General features: G+C 42.3%; 1 protein-coding gene across 1 annotated transcript in view; it reads right to left on the reverse strand.

Annotated features, from left to right (window-relative positions):
* LOC135213395 (uncharacterized) overlaps positions 1 to 24,668 on the reverse strand; it is a 143,271-nt gene that overhangs the window by 69,436 nt on the left and 49,167 nt on the right. The window contains exon 4 of the mRNA XM_064247371.1: positions 16,553 to 16,646. Coding sequence (XP_064103441.1) covers positions 16,553 to 16,646 — 94 coding nt within the window. The remainder of the gene's footprint in view (positions 1 to 16,552; positions 16,647 to 24,668) is intronic.

Consider the following 24,668-nt stretch of genomic DNA (forward strand, 5'->3'; position numbering starts at 1 on the left):
GGGAGGGATTGTGTGTCAAAGAAATTTCATAAAGTTGACGTACAGCAGAAATTTCGCAGAAACGACGAGGCGAGAACATTACTTACTGACTCGTCTGAGATGATGCTGACCATCTCATAGCACACAGTGCAGGGGTCCAGATGCCAGACCAAAAAGTCGTCCAACGGGATGGCGCAGTTGGCATGAGACCTGCAGACCTCATGCCCGTACAGCTTAACAGGGTAGCTGAGCATCCCTCCACCTGGCAGCGGACCATTTGTAAATTGAAAAGTCAAATGAGTATCATACGTAGAGGCGCCGGAGTTAACTCCGGCAGAAGCATGCACTTTAACCAGATATTTGAACTGTTAAAGGAAATATTGGTTATCGATTTCAACTCACTGAATGAATAAAAGATAAACTCTGGTGTCTCCATCTGCTCCGGAGTCCGTCTTCGGGATGGTAAAGCTATAACCAGTGTATGGGGCCTGATACGAGCAGAACAGGGGGATAAGGTAAGACCAAAGCCCGAGTCTGACCTCATTGAAGCAGAAAAATGCGACGAATTAAATGTAGTCGCATATCTGAGCCCCGTACTGTCCCCACCGAAATGGGAACAGTGATAGCAAAGAAGACGGGAAAAAAAGCTGGAGCGACGGAAAACAATGGTACAATAAACTCCGATATACAGTGGTACCTCGAGATACGAAATTAATCCGTTCCGCGGCGGCCTTCGTATCATGAGTTTTTCGTATCTTGGAACACATTTTACATGTAAAATGGCTAATCCGTTCCAAGCCCTCCAAAAACACCCCAGTAAATTATATTTCCAGGCCTAAAACATGTTCTAGGGTTACGACGCCGAATCTGACGGAAGAAATATGACTCCAAAAAGGCAAAATACTGTACATACTTGAGTAATATTCAACTGCATGCAATGTTCAACCCCATTTTTACTGCATATATTAGGACTTTAGCATATGTCCCTTAGCAATAAGCCTAGCCTATGTTAGCGGTTGCTACTGTAGCCTAGTCTATGATTCTGACATCTAAACCTAAGAGCTAAAAGCTTAGAATATGCCAATAAAATGTATAAATAATCAGTATGTACTCATTTCAAATAATTATTAATTAATCATTAACTATAATACACAAACAAACAAAAAACAAACCTTCCAATCGACTGTTTACATTCAGCTCTTACCCGTCTTACGAGTATCGAACGAACGCCAAGCAATCATTTTTCCTAGCACACAGTAAGCCATAAATTGTCATTAGTATCTCTCTTCAACTAATGAAACTACCTAACAGTATAATAACCATTCATTTCTATTCTTTATTCTATCTTTACCTAATGGAGATACCGAGTTACTGACAGCTATAATGAAACATATGTATGCATAACGTAATAATAAAACAGAAGAAGAATTCTAAAAAATACGTAATATTTGTTGGCAGTCTGATTTATTTTATATTTTATGATATCTAATTCACAATTTTTTTTATTAAATGGGCTAAAAAGGGGATGCATCGTGACCAAACGAAATACCAAAACGTAAAATGGAATACTCAACTTGGCTGAAGAAGCTTGGAGCTCTGTAGCAGACATGGTTTCGTCAAAACACAGAAAAGGAGAGCAGCGAGAGTCACGTGCGAACAACAATGCGCTAAATACAGGAATGAAGCCACCAAGCGTGGGTTGTTGTTGTTGTAGCGAGCAGAAGGTAGATGTAGTAGTCCTTGTAACGGCACTTGCCTAGAGAGGGAATTTGAAGGGAATCTTCTAATTGGCAGAAGACCTGTGATAGTGGCCTCCACTCGCCCCAGTGCTTATACCGATGCCCTATGGTGTTCGAGCTGAGGGTAGTAACTTCAGCATTCCATTTAGCTTTTTTCTCTGGTATATTTAGCACCTATTTATACCTAGAAATGCGTGCTACAGGACCATTTCACCGGCCAACACAGGTCGAATCCAGAAATATATATACAGTAGAGCCTCGGTTCTCGACGATAATTCGTTCCAGAAGGAGCGTCAAAATTCGATTATTTCGAGAAATGAATCAAGTTTTCCTATAAGAAATAACTGAAAATGGATTAATCCGTTCTTGACCATGAGTTATTACCCTAACCTTGCCTTTTTATACAATACATTACATGTAAATTACAACTAAATAAGTTAAAAGTTAAATAAATATCATGTTAAGCGTATACTTATAATTTTAATGTATAATATACAGTATGAAAGAAAACTAGCCTGTGTCCAACTGATTGTTGACCAAGATCCATAGGCTACCTAGGTAAATAGTAAGTAGAACGTAGTGTAGTGGGTAGGCATAAAACGTGTTGCTAACATAATCAAAACATTGAAAAGCAAGTCTAATTATTACCAGTAAATTAATAAACTATTTAAAATTAAACCCAAATGTTATATTTATCAAAAACTTGCCTACAGTAAGTCGGCATTTAAGGATGTAAACAAAACCATAGCGCAGCCCTGGTGGTTTATATCGGGACTATAGTAGTAAATAAACCATATCTCGCTATAAGCCTAGAAACATTTACATTCGATATTAATTTATTGTAAATCTTTTACAGAGTCGACTGCAATACTGTATATAAAATCGCTTGAAAATTATCTTTCAGTAAATGTAATGTTATGATACTAACGATTTTGTTTCATAAATGTCCTTATAAAAAAGGTGCATCTTTTACGGCAAATTGTCCAATATCTGGGCTGGTTTCAAGCTTATTGGACTTTGACAATTATTATGGTACTGCATGGTACATATATACGTAACGCCATAAGTAAAAGAATCTTCTTAATGTCTTTAATTACTATACCATTACGTACCAGCATCTCTTGAGTTTAATATCAAGCTAACCTCTTTTTTTTTTTTTTTTTTTTTTTTTTTTTTTTTTTTTTTTTTTTACGACGACGCTTATAAACGAAGCATACAGATTGCGTTCGTTACCGCGCATGCGTTGCATATGTGAACTGTGTCACTACCAGACCTCATATGTAAACATTGACATCTTTTTACAGTAGACATAAAGGAATCGTCTTAATTTCTATAATTATTCTATACCATAGCGGCTTCTCTGATTAAGCTAAGGCTAACTTCCTCTTTACCAGCAAGCTTAACAAAGATTAAGATTGCGTTTGCTACCGAATGGCACACATTACGTATGTGACAGTGGTTTCACTACCAAATCTCACACGTAAACAATGACGTATTTTTACAGTAGACATAAAAGAATCTACTTAATTTCTATAATTAATGTATACCATAGCGGATTCTGAGTTAACCTAAGGCTAACCTCTTCTTTACCGGCATGCTTAAAAAGCTAGATTGCGTTGCTACCGAACCGAACATGTTACGTATGTAACTGGTTCACTACCAAATCTTACACGTAAACATTAACGTATTACAGTACGACATAAAAGAGTCTTCTTAATTTCTTAATTTCTGGGCTCAGCTCGTGTCGGCCTATGAAAGTATCCTTAATATCATTCTTTCTAGGTAAAATTAATCTAAAATTACCAGAGAAAAACAAAATTAAGAAAATGTCAGTAAAACTGACTCGCTCACTCTATAAAAGAAGTGTCGGTATGAGAATATAGGCGAGTGGGATCACTACCACGAGTCATTCACCATTTAGACCTTCCAACATAAAATCCCCACCAGAGAGAGCTGATACCAAAGGGTGATGCGGCCGCTACTACTACTACTACCGACGCCACGGACAGCAGCGCCCCTAGCGGTCATCCTTAATCATTAGGTTCGCAGCGCTTGAGTGCTTTTTTCATCTCGTGTTGTGTTTTCGTAATTTTACCTCGTCATTACGATGGAACGTGCAGCTATCGCATCGGCTAAGTTAAGTGCCTCATAAGTAGTATTTTACAGTTTTTTAGTCTTCCAGGGACCAGTATTTCCTTCTTAATAGGTCATTTACGGTCTCCCCCCGGTTGACGTCGTGGCGGCTGCGTGCCGCCTCGTGTTAAGATTTTCCCGGTCTCCCATACTGGGACATCTTATACTTATGGGCTTACTATACTACGTTCATCGTTTATTACATCGTTTTTATAGCTAGGACAGCCCTTTTACCATTTCTCTTAGTTTGGTATTTAGGGCTATACCGTGTTTCTGGCCCAGCATCCCGGCTCTTGCTCTACATTGGCTACCGCTGGCTCCGAGTAGTCAACTGTTCTTCGGAACAGCTTGCCTCCTCCTGGGCTTCTTTCTCTTTTACTAAAAGTGTCTTTTCCCCCTTTACGATGTATTATCAGTGTTATTTAGGGTGTTAGGCTAGCCTAGGTGCATGTACCATGTGTTGGTACAGTCTGGTTCACGTGGCCCCTCCATGGTTGTGTTGCTATCGCGGCTTAGGCCACCTACGATCACGTGTCCCATAGCACCTTACCCTTCCCCTTCCCTCCCTACCAGGTATAGGGAGGGGTCTGGGGGACTCCTTGGTTGCCATGACAACCACAGTAGCCTTCCTCCCTCTCCCTCTGAGGAGGCTAGGAGCTCCCTCCCAGCTGGGGTACAGGGCGACCACTTGTCTCGGGTACCGGGTCACCGAGCGGGTAGCTGTAGGGATGGGGAGGGGTAGGCCACCCGTGTTACGCCGGGATCCCCCACCTATTGCTTCAGTCCCACCCTTCCCCTACTGTAATGAACGGAGCCTCCGCTGAAGCCGGGGGCCCCTTTGGTTATAGGTTCGTCTGGCTCCGCCAGCGGGCGGGGTGGACATTACTAGTGGTCTGTTGCTTGCCACTATATCCTTTTTTTCCGCTACGGAGGAGAGCTCGCTCCTTACCCGGGCACTCTTTCTAGTAGACGGGAAATTTTATACTTCGTTATATATACGGATATACCCTAATATTACGGTGAATTTTAGTTTTAATTTATTTATGTGTGCCATCTCAGTCGTTTTCCGTCGTGGTTTCATGGCTCCTCACCACTCCTGGTTGGAATCTTTTTCCTGTCTCCGGCGTAGCCTTAGACAACTCCAACCGCCTAGTTACCACACGTATTATGGCGGGGCTCTGGTTTAGTCTAAACTTTCACGCTCCGGCATGCAGCGGAGCAATTGTTAGGCTGTAAGTGTGCACCTGAATACTTATGTATCTCTCCACTTACAGGCTACCAACTGTCAGGTCCCGGGTTGCAATGCCAACACTCTACGACCCCTGCGCCCATGAGGAGTGTAGGACTCACGCCCCGTGTGCCACCACCCACAATGGACTGATCGTCTGGCACCCAGAAGCTTGCACCATCTGCTACGACCTTGTTAGTCAGCTGTTGGGTGGGGTAAGTCTACTCTTAGACTTCTTAGTCTTATCACTAATAACACTTAGTTTTAAGCTTTTGTTCAACCCTGTCTCCGCCGCTAGACAAGCTTCATTTCGCCTTCTCTTTCAGGCTGCCGCCGTGAAGGAAGTCGCCTTGGCAACCCTGAAGGCTTGGGTGGGCGGCTTCGGAAGAACGCCGCCAAGGGCCAGCCGTACATTCTGGACAAGAAGCTGGCCCGTTAGATCTTACCCGGTGGCAAGTCGACCGGCTATGTTGACCCCATCTCGGCAGCCCCTCTCATAGCTTCGATCCAGCAGGAGGTGCAGCAGGCGTTCGGGTCCGTCTCCACGCAGGAGCCGGTCCCAGATGTGGCTAACCTGGACCTGAACATCGAGCCTATGGCGGTAGGGGCAGAGGATTTGTTGGTTGAGGTAGGTGTGTCTGGCGCCCAAGGTCTTTTCCTTGGGCGCTCCTGGATCTTCTTCCCTGTCCTTTCTTCTGCCTCTTTCCAAGGCTTTAACGGGATCTGAGATCCCTGCCCGCCTCTCCCCCGCTCTTTCTGTACCCCCGAAGGTGAAGGGACAGAGAGAACAGAAGACTCTCCATAAGACGACTTCTAAGAAGCCGTCGTCTTCTTCAGCTAAGAAGTCTACGACTTCCTACGCTGATGCGGTGAAGGCAAAGCCGAGCTCTTCTTACTCTAAGAGCTCTAGAAGCAAGGCTTCTAAGGAGAAGGCTTGCGCTCCAGCCGAGCCAACGCCTTCTCCGCATCCACCGGATCCACTCCGGTAACTCCTGTTGGGGGTGGCGGGACCGAGCTCCTTTGATCCCACCACCTTTTCGGCAGTTGTGATGCAGCAAGTGGAGAGATGGTTGGCTCGAGGATGACCGCCGTCGGGTCTAAGTTTGAACAGATGTTTTGCGCAGCTGTCAAACACCATCAACCAGTCTGGCCAACAATCCATTCAGGATCTCTCTAAGAGAGTTAGAGAGCAAGAGGACCGTTTTGCTGGACATAGTCAGGTTCCTCAGCCAAGCTCCCCCGTAGCAGGTACTGGCATTTTGCAGTTACCTCCCTACGAATCCCTACCAGCCTTCTCCATGGATAACCCATGGAGAGTGGCCGCTTATGCCCCCTCAAGGACGGCATGATCTCTATCCCGGAGTGTGTGGAACTCGAAGAATTGAGGACTTCGAGTTCTATCCTCCTGGACTGACTCAGCCTTTCATTGGGTATGCTAGGCTGACCGTTGCTGCTCTCACTAGAGAGGACAAGATTTCCCGAGAGAACGTGCTGTATAGTAGGGATCACACACAGTGGGAATGGGTTCACTGCCTGGAGGATTGGGAGTGTACTAACACTAAGCTCCAAGCTTTCAAGAGTCCGTTCACTATTTTCGCTACGGAGGAGGAGGCTTCTCTTCCGTTCGCTACCAAAATAGTGGAAGCGACTCCTTCAGGCAGTCCTCAAAGACGAGCCCATGCCACAGCTGAGGGAAGCGGAATCTACTTCTCCGCTCTTCCCAGCCTTTGGAGAATTGTGGGAGAACTTGCCTGCCACGTTCTCGATTGGTAAGCTTAAGCCAGACTGCGCAATGGACCAGTTTGGCGAGAAGCTTCCAAGACTGCCTGATACCCTGATTCAGGCAGTTCGATGCTCGAACAAGATTTGGGAGGTCCCTTAACTCCCTAATCATTACAGAAATGGCTGCCCTGTCTTATGGCACAGAACCTTTATTCAAGATTCTGGCCAAATCTCAGCTCCAGACAGTCCAAGCTGATGCTTTCGACTTCTTCCAAGCTAGGAGGAACTGCCGAAAGCACGTCTTGCAGGAGGCCACTATCAGGCATGAGCCTAATAGACTCCTGGCTTCCAGCATGTGGGGTGCGGACCTCTTCCCAGAGTCCTCTGTGAACGAGGTGCACCACGAGGCTGCTAGGCTCAACCAGAGCCTTAGGGCTAGATGGGGCATCTCTTCCAAGAGGAAACAAGAGACAGCCCCTGCTGCTGGTAAGAAGCTTAAGAAGACAGGGAGAAGGTTCCAGCCTTACCAGAAGCAACAGCAGCAACAGCAATTTGTTCAGGCCGTCCCAGTTACACAACAGGGACAGCCGTCTACTTCAAAACAGACTCAACCCATCCTCCTGTTGTCTCCTCAGAGTCAACCGTCAACCTCCTACGCAGTCTCGCCGGCCTTCAATTCTATGTACGAAAGCCAGGCCTACCCAGCCTTTAATAGGTTCTCTAGGGGTAGTAGGGCGAGGCACAGGAAGAGCTGCAAGAGGTAAACACTTCAGAGGAGGGCGCGGAGGTCAACCCGCCCAACAACAGTGAGGCTCCCCAGGTAGGAGGGAGGCTGTTCCTCTTCCGTCACAGGTGAGGGTTCAGCAAATGGGCACAGAGCATCGTGTCCAAAGGATTGGGTTGGAGTTGGATCAAAGATCCCCCTCCAATCAAATCATTCTATCAGGAACCATCAAAGGAATTGACAGATTATGCGGAGGAACTCCTTCAGAAAGGAGCTATTGCGAAAGAGTTTCAAGCATCTAAAATTTCAAGGTCGCTTATTCAGCGTGCCAAAGAAAGGCTCAACAAAAAGAAGGGTAATCTTAGACTTGTCAAAGCTAAAACTCTTCATTCGTTGCGACAAGTTCAAATGCTCCATCTCGCAGGTACGGACCTTACTTCCCCGTGGGGCCGTCACAACTCCATCGATCTTACAGATGCATACTATCATATCCCTATAGCCAGACACTTCCGGCCATTCCTAGGCTTCAAACTAGGAAATCAGACGTTCTCATTCAAAGTGATGCCCTTCGGTCTGAATGTAGCCCCCAGGGTATTCACGAAAATAGCAGAAGTAGTAGTTCAGCAGTTGAGAACTCAAGGGAAATGGTAGGCAGCATACCTCGACGATTGGTTGATCTGGGCACCAACGGTCGAGGAATGTCTCAAAGCCACGAAGAAGGTAGTTTCAATTTCTGGAACATATGGGGTTCCAGATAAACAAAACGAAATCCAGGCTCACTCAACGGAGTCTCGTTTTCAGTGGCTAGGAATCCAATGGGATTTGTCTTCCCACAATCTGTCAATTCCGGTGGTCAAAGAAAAGAAATAGTCAAGTCTGTGAAACAATTTCTCAAACGCAAACAAACATCAAGGAGAAACCAGGAAAGAATCCTAGGTTCTCTCCAGTTTTGCCTCAGTGACAGACATCCTCTGAAAGCAAGGCTGAAAGATATAAATCGAGTTTGGCGATCAAGAGCAAACACCAAATCTCGAGACAAGTTGTCAGTGATCCCACAGATATTTCGCACCAGCTCCGTCCATGGACAAAAGTGAAACCTTGCCAAGTTAGTACCCCTCCTTCAATATCACCTTCCAGTGTTAAACCATTCACACGGATGCCTCCCTGGTCCGGGTGGGGGGGATATTCTCAATTCAAGCAAGTTCAGGGGACTTGGTCGGTTCAGTTCCGCCAGCTTCACATAAACGTCCTGGAAGCGATGGCAGTATTTCTTACCCTGAGGAGACTCCTTCCCCCGAAGAAGTCTCATCTAAGACTGGTTTTGGACAGTGCTGTAGTAGTACATTGCATCAACAGGGGAGGGTCCAAATCCAAACACGTGAATCATGTCATGATAGCCATTTTTTGCACTAGCAGACACAAACACAGATGGCATCTGTTCCGCCACTCACCTGGCGGGGGTAAGAAATGTTGATAGCAGACGCCTTGTCCCGGTCAGTCCCTCTGGAATCAGAATGGTCTCTAGACGACGGGGTCATTCCAGTGGGATATGCCGGAGAGTCCCAGGTCTCCAAGTAGATCTCTTCGCCTCACAAGCGAACCACAAGCTCCCTTGCTATGTGGCCCCCAACCTGGACCCTCTGGCTTACGCCACGGATGCCCTGTCGTTAGATTGGAATCAGTGGAGGAAAATCTGTTTTTCCTCCAGTGAATCTTCTTTTGAAAGTCTTGAGCAAGCTGAGGACTTTCAAGGGACTAGTAGCACTGATTGCTCCAGACTGGCCAAAAAGCAACTGGTATCCTCTGCTTCTGGAATTGGGTCTTCGACCTCAACGGATTCCCAATCCCAAGCTGTCGCAATCAGTACAAATGAGGACTGTGTTCGCTCCTCAGGAATTCTTCAGACCCTAACTTTTGAGTAGATGAGGACTTCATGAAGTTTGCGGCTAACAAAGATGCTACATTGATCCACAAAAAACATCCTCTTCCTAGAATCAGATAAAAGAGAGTCAAACTATTTAGACAATATGACTCAGCTGTTAAAAAAAAAAATTAGCATCCTTCCTGAAAGAATCGAACACCACAACCATGACAGTTAACTTAGCTATATCCTTTTTCAGATCTTTGTTTTTGAAAAAGGCCTAGCAGCTAGCACTATTACTACTCATAAATTCGGCTTTGAAGAAAATCTTTCAGTTGGGTTTCCAAATAGACCTAACATGATTCTTACTTTTACATCTATTCCCAAAGCCTGTGCTAGAACTTAGACCCGTCTCAAACGGCCTACTGCAGTTTCATGGTTCTTACAAATGATGTCCTCAAACTAGCCTCAGATACTGACCAACTCGTCTTGCACTTTATAATACTTCTTAGAAAGACGTTATTTTTATTAAGCCTGGCTTCAGGAGCCAGAATTTCAGAACTGTCGGCTCTATCCAGAGATGCGGGTCATGTGGAATTCCTCCCCTCAGGAGAAGTTCTACTTTCACCGGATCGTAGCTTTTTTAGCTAAAAATGAGGATCCCCTTGCAAGGTGGCTCCTTGGAAAGTCATCCCACTTCCGCAAGATCCTTCTCTCTGCCCCGTATCAACTTTAAGAGCCTTTCTATCTCTACTGATAAAGGTGGCACTTTATCAGTAAAAGGAATCAGACAACAGATCCTTTACTTCATTAAACAAGCCAACCCTGATTCATTTCCAAAAGCACATGACATCAGAGGAGTAGCCACCTCAATTAATTACTTTCAACATATGAACTTTGAGGATCTTAGAAAGTATACTGGGATGGAAATCACCGACAGTCTTTAAACGTCATTATCTAAAGTCCTTGGAATCTTTAAAATTTAAAATTTTTCTGCAGTAGCAGCGGGAAACATTGTTTCTCCTGATACTGCATAGTAGTTGTAGTATAGATCCAGGTCTCCTTTCTACCTACCTCGTCAAACATGCCTCACCCTATTGCCATGCTACTCGGAATACTCTAGCCTTAGCAGCTAGAATAATATTGGTGGATTGTCCCTTATTTTTTTGCTAGGGACATCCACATTATGTACATAATATGTACTTCAGTGTTTCTACCCTTATTTTTATGCTAGGGTAGAACAAAATGTGTTTGTATATTTTGTAAATATCTTATTTAAGTGAATCACTCCTTGTTTATTTGCCATTACATTATTATGTGTTACTATATCTAATATAAGTTAATTTTTAGTACTTTTAAATATTGATTGCTTTCTTTATCATGCCATTGTATTAGGATAAGTTAGCTTTAAGTACTTTGTTTGTATACTGTAATGTTTCTGATTCACTTATATTATATATCTCTTTTCTACTATTGGGATTCATTTGTCCTTATTCCCATCTTGTCTGTTTCTCTGGTATATTTTCATAGGCCGACACGAGCTGAGCCCAGAAAAGGGATTTTGATGTAGGAAAAATCTATTTCTGGGTGATTGGCTCGTGTCGCCCTATGAAAACCCACCCTGTCTTCTTTTACCCACCCTGCAGGACAAGATGTTCATAGATTAAGGATGACCGCTAGTGGGGCGCTGCTGTCCGTGGCGTCGGTAGTAGTAGTAGCAGCAGCCGCATCACCCTTTGGTATCAGCTCTCTCTGGTGGGGATTTTATGTTGGAAGGTCTAAATGGTGAATGACTCGTGGTAGTGATCCCACTCGCCTATATTCTCATACCGACACTTCTTTTATAGAGTGAGCGAGTCAGTTTTACTGACATTTTCTTAATTTTGTTTTTCTCTGGTAATTTTAGATTAATTTTACCTAGAAAGAATGATATTAAGGATACTTTCATAGGGCGACACGAGCCAATCACCCAGAAATAGATTTTTCCTCCGTCAAAATCCCTTTACTACGCACTTAATATAGCATAGTGGCTTCTCTGATATAAACTATAACTAACTTCTTCTTTACCGGAGAGCTTAACAAAGCTTAAAGATTGCATTCGCTACCGAACCGCACATGTAACCTACGTACGTAACATTGCCTTCACTCCAAACCTAACACTTACATACGTATTGCATTTGCTACTGAAACTCGAGCCTCAAGTGTGAGCATGGTTTTAGAATATGTCTACGCTTGAAAAAAAATCAAGCAAGGGTGCTTGATTAGATCTTTTTTTCGCTCATCACTTTCATGCAGAGGAGAGGATAGACGAAACTTAAGGTTTATTTTGGAGTTGGAAATGATGGAAACATTTTGAAGAAGGAAAACGCTTTTCCATTATTTCAGAGATTAACAATAGCAAAAGGTTTTAATAGATAGCCAGTAGTAATGTTGGGACCCATGATGAATCAAAAGGTAACTGCGTATAGAGTTGATACCACCGAAAAAGCAAACGAAATGCGCGCAAGGTGTACAAGACACGACACATGTTTGAATGTTTGTAAACATTAGTTGCGGACTTTAAACAATGCTGAGTGGCGTCACCAGTGTTACCAACTGTTTTGCTAAATTATGCTAGTCGGTCCAAGCAAGAATTTATGCCAAATATGGAGCAATTTTGTGCCAGAAGTATGCTATTAATCTATCATTATCTCATTTCTCTAATACATTCAAGCTAAAACAACGATGTAATGGAAATTTAAAACATTTACATATTAGGTGAAATGTTAAAAGTGACGAACAGACAATATTATAACTAATAATTTGATGATCTTTACATGTTAGGAAACTCGTAATAAAACACCATTTTTCTTTAATAGATCACATACGCAATCACTAGTACACTATTTGATATGCAATCACTATTATACTATTAGACAAATGTGTGAAGATCACACATACAAATGTGAAGAAAAACAACAAATTTTACTTATTACTGCATCATTATCATGCCACTCAGAACCATTTATCTTTAACAGGTCACATAAACAATTAATAAATACTTGAAAATGTGTGAAAATTACTTCAAATATAACATTTTGTTATTTACTGATATTTACTGAAAAATTAAAACTAAAAAAAAAGGTAAACAAACAAACCAGTCTCTACTCAAGAAGAAAAACATACGTACTTATTACTTGATCATTATCATGCCACTGAAACACTATTTTTCTTTAACAGATCACATACATAATGAATAAATACCCTAAAATTGTGTGAAAATCACTTCAGACATAATTAAAATTTTGATTACTGAAAAAAATAAAACTTAAAAAAGGAAAAAAAGTAATTCTTTACTCATGAAGAAAAAACATTATTAACACTTTACTGATCGTTTGTCATGCCACTGTGGGTATTTATTTATATTCACAAAATTTAACATTCCTTAGTTGGGTTCAAACTTAGCAATTAACTCATTTGTTAGTGCTGCTTTTGAGGCAATTTCACTTGTAGATACATTCACTATAGCTGTGTATGAAATTGAGGAATTTTCTGCATTTTATTTAAAATTTTAGTGAAAATAAATTCTAAAATTGTACTAGAACCCTAAGTGTGAAAGAAATTATGCTAAGCTCCAATTCTTGGGTCAAATTGTGCTAAAAAACATGAAATTATGCTACATTTGGTAGCACTGGATGACGCCAACTAGCGGCGGCTGGCGGAAACAGTTTTGTTTACAAACATCATATGGTCGGGGGTCGGAAACTGGTTTTCTGGTTGAAAACAGATACAAAGTTTATTGGAAATTTAGTGGCGAAATCCGATTATGTCGAGTACTAATACGGTCGTGAACCGGGTCTCTACTGTGTATATATATATATATATATATATATATATATATATATATATATGTGTATATATGTATATATATGTATATGTATGTATGTATGTATAGTATGTGTATAGTGTATGTGTATGTATGATGTATGTATGTGTATATATGTTATATGTATATATATGTATATAGTATATATGTATATAGTATATATTTATGTATATATATATATATATATATATATATATATATATATATATATATATATATATATATATATATATATATATATATATTATATATATATATATATATATATATAATATATAATATATATATATATATATTATATATATATATATATATATATATATATATATATATATATATATATATATACATATAATATATATATATATATATAATATATATATATATATATATATATATACACACATATACACATATACACATATACATATCACATATATATATATATATATATATATATATATATATATATATATATATATATATTATATGACTGGTAAAAGTGTTCTGTAACAACAGAATTCCATCTAATAAAAGGAGCCCATAAAAACACCAAAATGTAGAGAGAAAAGTACTATATTTCAGAGACTGCTGTCTCTCTCTTCAGGTATTTTCATTCGGGGAATCATTCTACAAGCAAAAATTCGGGTGTAGTATGGGTAGTCCTTTAAGTCCTATTTTAGCCAATCTGTACATGGAATACTTTGAAACTACAGTAAAAAATGCAATAAAACCCAAAAACATGCTGTGGATGAGATACTAACATTTTGGGATAATAAGTGGGGTAATTTTAATGAATTCCTCTCAAAATTAAACGACATTAGTGCCCAGCATCAAATTTAAAGTTGAATGGGAAACAGACAACAAAATTCCTTTTCTTGATGTTTTAATAATCAGAGACACGACAGAATACAAATTTACCATATACAGAAAACCAACGTTCTCACTTTCATATATTCACTACTTTAGCTATCATGACAATACTATCAAGATAGGTCTAGCTAGCAACCTATTCTTAAGAGCCTTACGAATTTGTTCCCCAGATTTCCTGGAAAAAGAATTTGAACTAATTCGCAAGCAACTTTCATCTTTAAAGTATCCTGACCATATAATTGAGAAAGCAATTCAAAAGCAAACGTAATTTTCTACCGGCCCCCTAAAGACAAGACCAGAGACACACCCAACAATAAAATAAAAATTCCCCACCTGGAGACGATTAAGAGAGTAACTCACACCCTTGGGAAATCCAACCCTTTTGCATTTACCTACCCAAATACCTTAGCCAAATCCCTGATTAACGTCCAACAAAAGACATCGCCCAAAGACTCTGGGGTATATGAGATCCCATGCCAGGACTGTGACCAATCTTACATCGGATTTACAGGTAAATCACTTCCCCAGAGATTAATACAACACAAACGGTCAGTTAGGTATGGACAACGAACTCGGCTATTTTGCAATCATATAAATGACATAACCATAGAATAAACTGGAATATGTCACGTGTAATTTATAGCAGCAACTGCCGGTACAAGAGTCAAATGATGGAATCGGCCTTAATAAAAGAGAAGCCAGGTAATGAACATCTCAAAAGGGAATTGAACATCGGACATCGTCGACGCAGGGTTCATTCAACCAACGCTTAAGAAGATTAAAGGAAGATTATCAGCGGGGGTGACCTAAATTGGCTTACTTGTGGACGAATCTCTTGGTATAAATACCACCTTTTCTGTAAACTTTTCTCATTCATATACCTGAAGAGAGAGACAGCAGTCTCTGAAATATAGTACTTTTCTCTCTACATTTTGGTGTTTTTTATGGGCTCCTTTTATTAGATATTATAATATATATATAGATATTATATATAAATATCTATATATATATACAAAAATTACATATAGACATATATATATACATATACATTATACATATTATAATTATATATATATATTATAATATATATATATTAGTTATACAACATATAACATCAATACACATACACATACCACCATATATATATATATTAATATCGATATATATATTATATATTATATATAGATTATATATAATATAGTCGTATATATCATATATATATATATATATGAATTTATATATAATTTTATATATTATATTATTATATCTATATATATATATATTCTAGATATATATATTATATATATATCTAGATATATACATATCTATCTATATTAATATATATATTATATATAGATATCATAATATATATATATATATATATATATATATATATAGTATACTCCTCGTAAATCCTTACCATAGAGAGATTTTTTTTAATGTTACAATATATAGATATAGATATAGATATAGATATATATATATATATATATATATATATATATATATATATATATAAATATATATAAATAGATTAGATAGATAGATAGATAGATAGATAGACACAGGCAGTCCCCGGGTTATGACGGTCTCAACTTATGATGTTCCGAGGTTACGACGCTTTTCAGTTATATTCATCAGAAATTATTTCCAGGGTTACGACGCATGCTCCAGAGTTATGACGCCTACAAACGCTGATCTGGCAGATGAAATATGAAACCAAAAATGCAAAATAATCAATATATAAAGGTTTTTTTTATGAAAAATGTAATAAGAATGCAGTTTACATAGTTTTGAATGCACCCAAAGCATTAAAAGTAAGGTTTTCTTAGGATTTTTGACGATGTTCCGGCTTACGACGATTTTCGGCTTACAACGCGTCTCAAGAACGGAAGACCCGTCGTAACCCGGGGACTCCCTGTATATATGTGTGTGTGTATATACAATATATCAAACTTAGTGTTAAACTAAGATCACACATAAAAATAAGCAGAAAATATACATATAGAAATGAGTGGATGTCTTTTCTTACAAAATGAACCAAACAAAACAAGATGGTGAATCCCAAAGGTCTTAATAGATTGGTTGACTTATCAATTTATGTCTCAAGGCCAAACACTGGAGCCAACAGGCCATTTAGTGCATCTATAATTATACAAAGAAAATGAAGGAGTAAATAGAATTGGGAAAAAAATTATAAAAATAAGCAAACCCTTTCCCTGGGCATTACATATCCATATATATGACAACTCTGCCTTTTCTACCTGGTCCTACCAAAGCGATCTTTGAAAAGTAAATGCACTAAAGGCAAACGAAGTATTCAGGGATAGACTTTACATGACCTTTAAATCAAAGATAAATCAAATCTACGTAGGAACTTACCTCTAAAGAAGTAATACACCCTGAAAAGTTTTCAAAATTCACATACCATGGATCTCTGCGCAATGGCATCTGAGTCACACCAGCAGTAATTGGGTTGAGCAACATGATGTAGCTGCTGTCGACGGGTACTGTCAACTTTTCTGGAGGAGAGAAAAGGAACATCTTTTTCATCATATTTTCTTTCACATGTACAAACTTTAGCCTAGACAATCACACACTTTGGTTCAAAGGGACTGATATTTTTGTATCTGCACTGACAATGACTATATGTGCCACAGGGTAAGAGTTATATGTTATGTTATATCAACAACTCAATCAAGGATGTAAGACTGCTCAGTTAGTTTGACAAACTGGTGAAACTGGGACAAACTGACTTTCCAAGAAAAGACTACAAAATCCTGAAGTTACTGGTCAGACCCTTGGACCCTTGACTGAAACATTAAGAGTAAGAGAGATGGCACCTGACAGAATGAAAATGAGAAGGATGATGAGAGAGAAGATAAGGATTTGCAGTAAGGAAATATCAGCTTCCAGGAACAAGAGAAACTCATAATGTTTGAGATATTATGGATGATGATACCAATATTTTCGAAAGCAGAATATAAGCTATTACAATGAGCATCTGAATTGGTCAACAGATGACATAAGAGTGTGGAAGCAAATTAGCTTGAACTCAAACCTACTGCTGGTAACAAGGACTTTGTCTTTTAAATGAAAAATAACTCGTATAACTTTCTTTAAGCCAGAAGAACAAAGAGTTCATGCAGACAGAACAATGTCAGAGGTGAAAAAATGACAAGCAAATGTGGTAGCAGGGGGACTAATGGAGCTGGTGGTCAGAAAGTGTCAATTTACTAATTCTGAAAGGGCACAGCACTCCCTGCTGGTTTTAAAAGGGATGGTACCAAGCAGACCAAAAACTAGTTTAGATGACCAGGAAGCAACATCCAAAAAGGGGGAAATCAGACACCCGTCAACTTCTGGACAAGGATATTAGCTGGAAATCTGACTGTTGGGGATGGGGCAGGTGAAGAGCTCTGAAATGGGGGTGTATGAAGAGTACATCAGAACAGATTTCTGCCCTTCAAGGACATTAGGCCCTTCTGAAACGTGGTTTGTTCAAGTGGAACTGGAAGAAGGGCATTTGACATGTCTTCAGTGAGGAGAAATAGCCAGGCCAAGAAGAATTTCACATCCCTTTTCTATTAAATGTTCATTCCCTCAGGGGAAGTCGGTTGCTGATCTGAAAGTTTTTTTTTTCTTTTGGAAAGGATGATGCATAGCATACAATGGTAATCTATGTCTGTTTAGAGGTCCCAGCATAAAGAATTGGGGAACAACCACATTATTTTGACATGAAATTCTAAACTCTGATATACTAATACAATATAGCACTACTTTCACTATATAGAGCACACCTCACTGAACCTGATGAGTAAGAGGGGAAAGAAATTAGACAGACACTGTGGTATAGTCCTTCCCTAAGGGGCAGTCTGTAACAACATGTCGAGACCTGAACTACCAAAAATTCATCAATCCCAACAACTACTGAAACAAGAAACAAAACAATCATCCCACTGGGCTAGAGGTGGTATAGGCAGAAGGAGAAATTGTCTCATCATTAAAGAGAGCTCTTTCCTTGACTCCAAGAAAAGGATGGTGAAATGGAATGTGAAATCACCTTTCCAAGGCTGAAGATCACCAATTTGCCTTTGCCACCCTATCTCTCCCCGCCAACCCCCCATCGTAGATGCAGATGAGAGTGATCTTGAGGGGTCTGGCGGCTGGCAGATACAAACAAGCAGAAAAAAGAGAAGAACCTCTCATTTGGCTGCTGGACCGGAGCCCAACATTCGAGTTTCACCTCGCCCGACACCTGAGAAGAGATGTCACGTAGCAATTCACAATCTGCGCTTATCGGTGACGCTAGACGCCATAGTGGAGAGAGTCAAGTTTCTTACTGGCTCTGACCCACTTATCTCTCACGAACTCCCATGCAGAAGTAAACATAAAGTGGCTTACAGGATTACCTGCCTATTTCAACACCTTGACGTTCTAAAAGGCGAGAATTTCGGTCCTAATATATTAGTTTTAAGATATAACCTAATCTGGGACCAACCATCCCCAGGGGAACTTACTGTCACTCCAACCAGGGTCATTTCCACCGCAAGTGCCAGCCAACCGCCCACGGCAAGTGACTGCCCACTCCCCCTGGATAACCCCCCATCCACCCAAATGATCAGCGCATTCATCTCCCATCTTCGTGAGTAGCCATGGATACATTAAACATAATCTCTTGGAATATTTTTGGCCTCAAGCGGAACATTCCTCTCCTAAACATGCTCTGCAAAAATTTCAATGGCATCATTGCATTGCAAGAAACGCTCCTCTGGCCTCATGACCTTGCCATCTGCGATTCAATTCATGAAGACTTCAGAACCTTCTCGACTTCATCGATGCAAGTTACAGATCAAATCATAGTCGGTCGCCCGAAAGTGGGACTTTCTTTCCTGTGGCACAAATCGTTAGACAATATAATAAAGGTGATGACCTACAGGAGTGACAGATTGCTTGGGCTTCAAGTGACAGTAGGGAACTCTAAAATCCTAATAATTAATGTTTATATGCCATGGGAAAATAACAATAATTTTGATCATTACTGCATGATCCTAGGGGAGCTACACATTATTATTCAAGATTCTCCTGCTGATCATATTTGTATAATAGGGGACCTAAATTCTCACCCCACAAAACAATTTTATAATGAACTTACTCGCTTCTGTCAAAATCATGCTCTCCAAATTAGCGATGTAATGCTCCTCCCTCCCTCCTCCTACTCATATGTACATAATAGAGCGGACGCAATTACAACCTCCTGGCTGGACCACTGCATCACATCTCCACAACTTCATGATTCTATTATGACCTGCAATATTCGCTACGATCTTGCAACGGGCTACGATCACATCCCATTACAGGTGTCATTCAGTACCCCATCCCTCCCTATCGTGAGCCCCCCTAACTGACCGCCCACCAGCGGTTAACTGGGAGTTTAAAAACCAACAGAAAACCAGATACTTTAGGGCGACCACGGAAACCAGGTTGCGGTCAATAATTCAACTGGCTGACGCCTTACTGTGTACCAACACAAAATGTAGAAATGACCACCACAAGAGGGATCTGAATGAATTCTATTTGAACATAATCTCCGCTATGCTTGCTTCGGGCAGGACTGCCTATAGATTTCGTTAAGGTAATTCTCGTAATATACCTGGCTGGAATGACTTGGTTAAGGATCTGTATACATACTCACGAGAAATGTTTTTACTGTGGAGGCAAAATGGCAGCCCGAGGGAAGGACACACTGCATTACTAATGAGACAGGCGAGAGCGCAATTCAAACTTGCTCTTAACCACTGCAGGTTAAATGAAAAACAACTAGGAGCCGATGCAATGTCTAGAAACGTAGAATCTGGTGAATACACTCGTCTTTGGAAAGATATCCAGTCCTTAAATCCCAAAACTAAAAAGCTATCACAGAGAGTAGGGGAAGCAGTCGGAGACGAGGCTATCGCAAGGATTGTGATCACTTCAACAATATCCTGAATTGCATAAAGAATCAGGATTCCCGAAGCGAGGGTAGATAACCTCCTTAATGACAACATTCAATTTCATTTTGCAGACCGTATTACGCCAGGTAACATCAGCGATGCCATAAACAGCATACCTAATAATAAATCACCCGGCTGTGATGGTCTTCCCACAGAGGCTTTCAAATTCTGCCATCCGATAATTTACATTTCTGGGCTCAGCTCGTGTCGGCCTATGAAATATCCTTAAGATCATTATTTCTAGGTAAAATTAATCTAAAATTACCAGAGAAAAACAAAATTAAGAAAATGTCAGTAAAACTGACTCGCTCACTATAAAAGAAGTGTAGGTATGTGAATATAGGCGAGTGGGATCACTACCACGAGTCATTCACCATTTAGACCTTCCAACATAAAATCCCCACCAGAGAGAGCTGATACTAAAGGGTGATGCGGCCGCTACTACTACTACTACCGACGCCACAGACAGCAGCGCCCCTAGCGGTCATCCTTAATCATTAGCTTCACAGCGCTAGAGTGCTTTTTTCCTCTCGTGTTGTTTTCTTGGATTTATCTCGTCATTTACGATGGAACGTGCTGCTATTGCATCGGCTAAGTTAAGTGCCTCATAAGTAGTATTTTCCAGTTTTTTAGTCTTCCAGGACCAGTATTTTCCTTCTTATAGGTCATATACGGTCTCCCGGTTGATTCGTGGCGGCTGTGTGCCGCCTCGTGTTAAGATTTCCGGTCTCCCCATACTGGGACATCTTATACTTATGGGCTTATTATATTACGTTCATCGTTTATTACATCGTTTTTATAGCTAGGACACAGCCCTTTACCATTTTCTCTTAGTTTGGTATTTAGGGCTATACCGTGTTTCTGGCCCAGCATCAGCCCAGCTCTTGCTCTTCATTGGCTACCGCTGGCTCCGAGTAGTCAACTGTTCTTCGGAACAGCTTGCCTCCTCCTGGGCTTCTTTCTCTTTCGCTAAAAGTGTCTTTTCCTCCTTTACGATGTATTATTAGTGTTATTTAGGGTGTTAGGCTAGCCTAGGTGCTTGTGCCATGTGTTGGTACAGTCTGGTTCACGTGGCCCCTCTATGGTTGTGTTGCTATCGCGGCTTAGGCCACCTGCGATCACGTGTCCCTTAGCACCTTACCCTTCCCCTTCCCTCCCTACCAGGTATAGGGAGGGGTCTGGGGGATCTCCTTGGTTGCCATGACAACCACAGTAGCCTACCTCCCTCTCCCTCTGAGGAGGCCTGGAGCTCCATCCCAGCTGGGGTACAGGGCGACCACTTGTCTCGGGTACCGGGTTACCGAGCGGGTAGCTGTAGTGACGGGGAGGGGTAGGCCACCCCCCCTCTCTCTCTCCCCCGCCGTGTTACGCCGGGACCCCCCACCTATTACCTCAGTCCCACCCTTCCCCTACCGTAACGAACGGAGCCTCCGCTGAAGCCTGGGGCCCCTTTGGTTATAGGTCCGTCTGGCTCGCCAGTGGGGGTAGTGGACATTACTAGTGGTCTGTTGCTTGCCTACTATATCCTGTTTTCCGCTACCGGAGGAGAGCTCGCTCCTTACCCGGGCACTCTTCTAGTAGACGGAAAATTTTATACTTCGTTATATATACGGATATACCCTAATATTACGGTGAATTTTAGTTTTAATTTAATTTATGTGCTATCTCCGACGTTCTCCGTCGTGGTTTCATGGCTCCTCACCACTCCTGGTTGGAATCTTTTTCCTGTCTCCGGCGTAGCCTTAGACAAACTCCAACCGCCTAGTTACCACGGTTATTACGGCGGGCTTCTGGTTTAATCTAACTTACATGCTTCCGGCATGCAGCGGAGCATTTGTTAGGCTGTAGTGTGCACCTGATACTCATGTATCTCTCCACTTACAGGCTACCAACTGTCAGGTCCCGGGTTGCAACGCAACGCTCTACGACCCCTGAGCATGCCCAGGAGTGTAGGACCCACGCCCCGTGTGCCACCACCCACAATGGACTGATCGTTTGGCACACGGAGGCTTGCACCATCTGCTACGACCTCGTTAGTCAGCTGTTGGGTGGGGTAAGTCTACTCTTAAACTTTCTTGGTCTTATCACTACTAACACTTAGTTTTAAGCTTCGTTCAACCCTATCTCCGCCGTTAGAAGCTTCATATCGCCTTCTCTTTCAGGCTGCTGCCGTGAAGGAAGTCGCCCTGGCAACCCTGAAGGCTTGGGTGGGCGGCTTCGGGAAGAACGCCGCCAAGGGCCAGCCGTATATTCTTGACAAGAAGCTGGCCGTTCAGATCTTCCCCGGTGGCAAGTCGACCGGCTACGTGGACCCCATCTCGGCAGCCCCTCTCATAGCTTCGATTCAGCAGGAGGTGCAGCAGGCGTTCGGGTCCGTCTCCACGCAGGAGCCGGTCCCAGATGTGGCCAACCTGGACCTGAACATTGAGCCTATGGCGGTAGGGGCAGAGGATTTGTTGGTTGAGGTAGGTGTGTCGGGCGCCCAAGGTCTTTCCTTGGGTGCTCCTGGATCTTCTTCCCCTGTCCTTTCTTCTGCTTCATTCCAAGGCTTTACGGGATCTGAGATCCCTGCCCGCTCTCCCACTCTTTCTGTACCCCCGAAGGTGAAGGGACAGAGAGAACAGAAGACTGCATAAGACGACTTCTAAGAAGTCGTCGTCTTCTTCAGCTAGGAAGTCTACGACTTCCTACGCTGACGCGGTGAAGGCAAAGCCGAGCTCTTCCTACTCTAGAGCTCTAGAAGCAAGGCTTCTAAGGAGAAGGCTCGCGCTCCGGCCGAGCCAACGCCTTCTCCGGCATCTACCGGATCTACTCCGGTAACTCCTGTTGGGGTGACGGGACCGAGCTCCTTTTGATCCCACCACCTTTTCGGCAGTTTGTGATGCAACAAGTGGGAGAGATGGTTGGCTCTCTGGGCTCTAAGTTTGAACAGATGTTTGCGCAGCTGTCAAACACCATCAACCAGTCTGGCCAATCCATTCAAGATCTCTCTAACAGAATTAGAGAGCACGAGGACCGTTTCGCTGGTCTTAACCAGGCTCCTCAGCCAAGCTCCCCTGTAGCAGGTACTGGTGTTTTACAGTTACCTCCCTACGAATCCCTACCAGCCTTCTCCATGGATAACCCATGGAGAGTGGCCGCTTATGCCCCCTTCAAGGACGGCATGATCTCTATCCCGGAGTGTGGAACTCGAAGAATTGAGGACTTCGAGTTCTATCCTCCCGGACTGACTCAGCCTTTCATTGGGTATGCTAGGCTGACCGTTGCTGCTCTCACTAGAGAGGACAAGATCTCCCGAGAGACTGTGCTGTAATAGTAAGGGATCACGCACAGCAAGGGAATGGGTTCACTGCCTGGAGGATTGGGAGTGTACTAACACCAAACTCCAAGCTTTCAAGAGTCCATTCACTATTTTCGCTACGGAGGAGGAGGCTTCTCTTCCGTTCGCTACCAAAATAGTGGAAGCAACTCTTCAGGCAGTCCTCAAAGACGAGCCCATGCCCACAGCTGAGGGAAGCGGAATCTACTTTCCGCTCTTCCCAGCCTTTGGAGAATTTGGTGGGAGAACTTGCCTGCCACGTTCTCAATAGGTAAGCTTAAGCCAGAACTGCGCAATGGATCAGTTTGGTCGAGAAGCTTCCAAGACTGCCTGATACCCTTATTCAGGCAGAGTTTGATGCTCGAACAAGATTTGGGAGGGCCCTTAACTCCCCTAATCATTACGGAAATGGCTGCCCTGTCTTACGGCACAGAACCTTTATTCAAGATTCTGGCTAAATCACAGCTTCAGACAGTCCAAGCTGATGCTTTTTGATTTCTTCCTAGCTAGAAGGAACTGCCGAAAGCATGTCTTGCAGGAGGCCACTATCAGGCATGAGCCTAATAGACTCCTAGCTTCCAGCATGTGGGGTGCGGACCTCTTCCCAGAGGCCTCTGTGAGAGGTGCACCACGAGGCTGCTAGGCTCAACCAGAGCCTTAGAGCTAGATGGGGCATCTCTTCCAAGAGGAAACAAGAGACCGCCCCTGCTGCTGGTAAGAAGCTAAAGAAGACAGGAAGAAGGTTCCAGCCTTACCAGAAGCAACAGCAGCAACAGCAATTTGTTCAGGCCGTCCCAGTTACACAACAGGACAGCCGTTCTACTTCAAAGCAGACACAACCCATCCTCCTGTTGTCTCTCAGAGTCAACCTTCAACAACCTACGCAGTCTCGCCGGCCTTCAATTCTATGTACGAAAGCCAGGCCTACCCAGCCTTTAATAGGTTCTCTAGGGGTAGCAGGGGGTGGGCGAGAGGCCACTTTCGCCAGCGGGGCACAGGAAGAGCTGCAAGAGGTAAACACTTCAGAGGAGGGCGCGGAGGTCAACCCGCCCAACAACAGTGAGGCTCCCCAGGTTAGGAGGGAAGGCTGTTCCTCTTCCGTCACAGGTGGGGGTTCAGCAAATGGGCACAGAGCATCGTGTCCAAAGGATTGGGTTGGAGTTGGATCAAAGATCCTCCTCCAATCAAATCATTCTATCAGGAACCATCAAAGGAATTGACAGATTATGCGG

Source organism: Macrobrachium nipponense, chromosome 42 (assembly GCF_015104395.2).
Source record: "Macrobrachium nipponense isolate FS-2020 chromosome 42, ASM1510439v2, whole genome shotgun sequence".
Classification (NCBI taxonomy): Eukaryota; Metazoa; Arthropoda; class Malacostraca; order Decapoda; family Palaemonidae; genus Macrobrachium; species Macrobrachium nipponense.